The sequence below is a fragment of the Palaemon carinicauda genome, chromosome 7 (genome assembly GCF_036898095.1).
Source record: "Palaemon carinicauda isolate YSFRI2023 chromosome 7, ASM3689809v2, whole genome shotgun sequence".
Classification (NCBI taxonomy): Eukaryota; Metazoa; Arthropoda; class Malacostraca; order Decapoda; family Palaemonidae; genus Palaemon; species Palaemon carinicauda.
Genome location: NC_090731.1, coordinates 119,898,060 through 119,902,694, shown reverse-complemented (window position 1 = coordinate 119,902,694; position 4,635 = coordinate 119,898,060). Strand labels below are relative to the sequence as shown.

The 4,635-nt window shown below is 31.6% G+C and overlaps 1 protein-coding gene across 2 annotated transcripts in view; it reads right to left on the bottom strand.

Annotated features, from left to right (window-relative positions):
• Nucleotides 1-264: 264 nt before the first annotated feature.
• Nucleotides 265-4,635, bottom strand: part of LOC137643997 (arylsulfatase B-like) — a 636,333-nt gene continuing 631,962 nt past the window's right edge. For both annotated transcript variants that reach the window (XM_068376854.1, XM_068376853.1), the window contains exon 11: nt 265-1,693. In XM_068376854.1, coding sequence (XP_068232955.1) covers nt 1,367-1,693 — 327 coding nt within the window. In that variant the 3' untranslated portion in view covers nt 265-1,366. The remainder of the gene's footprint in view (nt 1,694-4,635) is intronic.

Sequence of the window (4,635 nt, the reverse complement as noted above, 5' to 3'; positions counted from 1 at the left end):
AGAGCCATCTGAGTGTGTTCAAGACTTCAGGAATATTATACACTCAATAAGGCGTTAGGCTTCATGATAGCCCTAATCTAGAAGAGATCCTAATCTGAGATGATGACGTTGTGCTGGTTAATAATAATATTGATATTGCAATAATTTGGTATGATAATGTTTATATTTCATAATCCGTATATACAATTGATCTAAATATCAATTTATTGATGAAAATTAAGAAATAACAAACAATGTAAGTCTTACCTTTTTCTTATATTAAACTTAGTTTTTTTTTTTTTTTTTTTGTTAAATACCATGACTTTATAACATTAGAGATGGTCCCAGAATGTGAATCAAACTGTAAAATTCCTTATAATGAAGCAAAGTAACAAGTGGTACCCTGTACTTTACATTACATATATGTTATAGCTTAAGTATGGCATATACTAATGGCATAATTATAGAATCCATGTTACAAAGATAAATTTCCTTTAAAATGGTGGAAACCAGATTAAATGGTATGATTAGCTTTGATGATGATGATGTTTGAAACCTTTATATGTGTTCTTAACTTTTTTTTATATGGAACTTACTTATGTTTTAGGGTGTTCAAAATTCTTTTGTTTCTATTTACACCATTTATGCATGTGCTGTAATGTCATAAATGGAGGGATGGGCAAAAAAAAAAAAAAAAAAAAAAAAAAAAAGGTATATTCAACCAAAAAACATCACCATAATCAAACAAAATAACCAACCTGTACACTACTTTATCTTACATTATATGCTATGTTATAATGTTATAATTTATGGATGCATAATACACACAAACATTTCCTGTACAATGGTAAAAAATAGATTAAAGTCATATGGTTGGTTTCAAAGATATTGATATTTTAAATAATAAATGCATTTTCACTGCTTGAAAATAACCTGTCTGCGCTCTAGCTTTAACGAGCGCCCAATTCGCTTGGAACAAGAAAATATCTGAAGGACAATTCTCATTACAAAGTTGGAAGTGACATTTAATCCAGAACTTTCCCACTAAAACACAAGTTTGGAGATACAGTAGCTGTACTTTTTATCATACTTCAAAACACATTAAAAGAATGAAATTGGTCAAATGCTGATTTAACGAAAAATTTAACCTGAACCCCAAGCCTACTGTCAGAAAAACTTGAAACGTTACATTCTGAACGTAAAGAACAGTTTAACATTGCACAAATCTGTGCACATCTGTATCAATTATAATAGAATGCAGTACTATATTTCCATTGTCCACACATTATATATCAAATGACCACTCAAATCAAACACAATCTTCATCTACTAAATATCTTAACATCAATTACTGTAACTACAATAGTTACACAGGTATTTTCCTCTCTTAATCAGCACGCATATCACCATATATGTCATATGAATATTCTACCTCTTCTAAACTGACTGTGGGTGGAGTGGGATAGTCTTTCCAGTTGGTCCAAGCATATCCCCAAAATCTCGGATTGGCAGCAGGATCAAAAGGTTTGTTTGCTGGAGGAACGGCAGTAGCATTATAGTGTGCTAGCAATGCTTGGGCAATATTCACAATGTCAGGATGAAGGGCTGCAATATTATTGTATTCACATGGATCACTCGGAATGTGGAAGAGACAAGGAGATTCTTTGGAATTGCATGATTCTGTTACATTCACTGGAACAGGATCACAATGGACCTGTAAAGGTAAAAAATAAAATACAATAACCTAGAAAATAGTAAAAAAAAAACACCAAATATTAATTTCTTGAATTTTACAAATATTTTATCACTGACTAAATCTAAACACTGCCCTTACTAATTTGGTTTATAGAAACTATAAAGCATATCAAAAGAGATACAGTATTGATTTATTTCACATTATCATATCATACAACAAATGGCAATCATACCTCTTAGCTCAAGAGTTTGTCATTCACACACACACATTAAGAATCCTGTTAAAGGCTTTAGCTTATAATATTATTTCCCAAAAATATAAAAAATATAATATAATATATCAATCTTGCAAAGAAATTTCCAAGAACTTTGGAGTTTATTTCATGACATTCCAAGTTTCTCACTTCATTGTTAGTAAGATCAAAAATACATACTCGCAGGTATATCCGACTATTATTTACCTAAAGCAAATTTACAGTTAGATATAAGCTTGTTGATGAAAGAGGGAAAATTTGACTTTTCATGTAACCAACACAAGGGAGATGGGTAAGAAGCAACTGAAAGGAACAGACCACATGAATTTTGAACTAGGGTTAACCCTGGATAGGTACGCTCCTCGGACACCCCTTTAAGGGTATACTCGGACGCGCGCGACCCCGACGGCAAAAAAAATTCTTGAAAAGTCAGTTTTTGCAGTAACCTCCTTTTTTCTTTTGCCAAAAAAACTTCAATGAATGCTTAAAACAACTGTAAAGATAAATACTACTCATCTGCAGAAAAACTATTTATTATAAATATTTTTAAAAATTAAGTAGAAAAAAAAGACCTTACATAAAAATTCATAAAAAAAAGTTTATACATATATACACAAATCCTTTTAGGAATTGATTCTTGAATGTTTAGGACACATCTTGATGTATTTTGGTTGAAGTCAGACCCATGGAGGTGAAGATCTGAAATGAGAAAAAAAGGGTAACTTTTTTTGGCCCAAAAAATTTGTCCAAATTTCATGAATTTTTTTGGGTACCCAAATGAAATAGGAAGTGGCTAATTATTTTAGGGAATAAACATATGTTATCCTAAAATACAAGTATGTAAAAAAATCTTCATTATTTTGTAAATGACATTTATATCAGGGGCCATACCCAAAGGTAATTTTTTGAGTACTTGGAAATTTAGTAAAAAAATACATATATTTAATATATAATATGATATTTTTGCAGGTAAAAATATACCAAAATATCACAAATTCTATAGGGAACAAGAATATATATAGATAGGGCAACTTACGCTTCGGATATGTCCACAAAATGGCCGCCAACCACACTGACTCAGACTCCTTAATCTGCCACTTGAAATGTAGGAAGGGTATGTCAATTTCAAAGTGTTATTTACTAATCTAATTATTCTTGGATATGCATAAAAATTGTATGGTGGGTTGCTGGATAATTGTCGATTATTTTACGATTATAAAATTAAAATTCTGACCCAAACAAAAATTTTTGAAGGGAAATAAAATCGAAAAAAAAAAAAAATGTAAAACAATATAATATTTTAGCTAAAAGAATTTGATGATATTCAATCAAAAAAGAAGTAAACAAAATTTTCCGACAAATAAACATCTAGATGAATCATTACTCTGTGATAGTTCCTTAGTACGTAGTAATTTTGAAAGAAATGGGAAAAAACGAAAAAGTGGCAATCGCAGGAAAATCGAACACATACCTATATATACGCCATATCTGGCTAAAAATAAAGATAGGCATGGGTAGCCAGATCATCTAGAAACACTTTCCAACACTATAAAAATATAGGTTTTGCGACACTACTTGCCAATTCCTTACGGTAACATGACTAAGCAAAAAAAATGCAAAACAAATAAAAAGGGGCACTCGCGGAAAAATGGCTAACATTCTAATATATGGCATTTCAGAAAAAAAAAAAATTCAGCCACGTGCTAGGCAAACCATCAAGGCACATTTTCCGACAAATAAACATCTAAATGAATCATTACTCTGTGATAGTTCCTTAGTACGTAGTAATTTTGAAAGAAATGGGAAAAAACGAAAAAATGGCAATCACAGGAAAATTGAACACATACCTATATATACGCCATATCTGGCAAAAAAAAGATAGGCATGGGTAGCCAGATCATCTAGAAACCCTTTCCAACACTAAAATTATAAGTTTTGCGACACTACTTGCCAATTCCTTACGGTAACATGACTAAGCAAAAAAATGCAAAACAAATAAAAAGGGGCACTCGCGGTAAAATGGCCATTCTAATATACGGCATTTCAGAGAAAACAAATTTCAGCCACGTGCTAGGCAAACCATCAAGGCACATTTTCCGACAAATAAACATATAAATGAATCATTACTCTGTGATAGTTCCTTAGTATGTAGTAATTTTGAAAGAAATGGGAAAAAACGAAAAAATGGCAATCACAGGAAAATCGAACACATACCTATATATACGCCATATCTGGCTAAAAAAAAAGATAGGCATGGGTAGCCAGATCATCTAGAAACACTTTCCAACATTATAAAAATATAAGTTTTGCGACACTTCTTGCCAATTCCTTACGGTAACATGACTAAGTAAAAAAATGCAAAACAAATAAAAAGGGGCACTCGCGGAAAAATGGCCAACATTTTATTATACGCATTTCAGAAAAAAAAATTTCAGCCACGTGCTAGGCAAACCATCAAGGCACATTTTCCGACAAATAAACATCTAAATGAATCATTATTCTGTGATAGTTCCTTAGTACGTAGTAATTTTGAAAGAAATGGAAAAAAACGAAAAAATGGCAATCACAGGAAAATCGAACACATACCTATATATACGCTATATCTGACTAAAAAAAAGATAGGCATGGGTAGCCAGATCATCTAGAAACACTTTCCAACACTATAAAAATATAAGTTTTGCGACACTACTTGCCAATTCCTTACGGT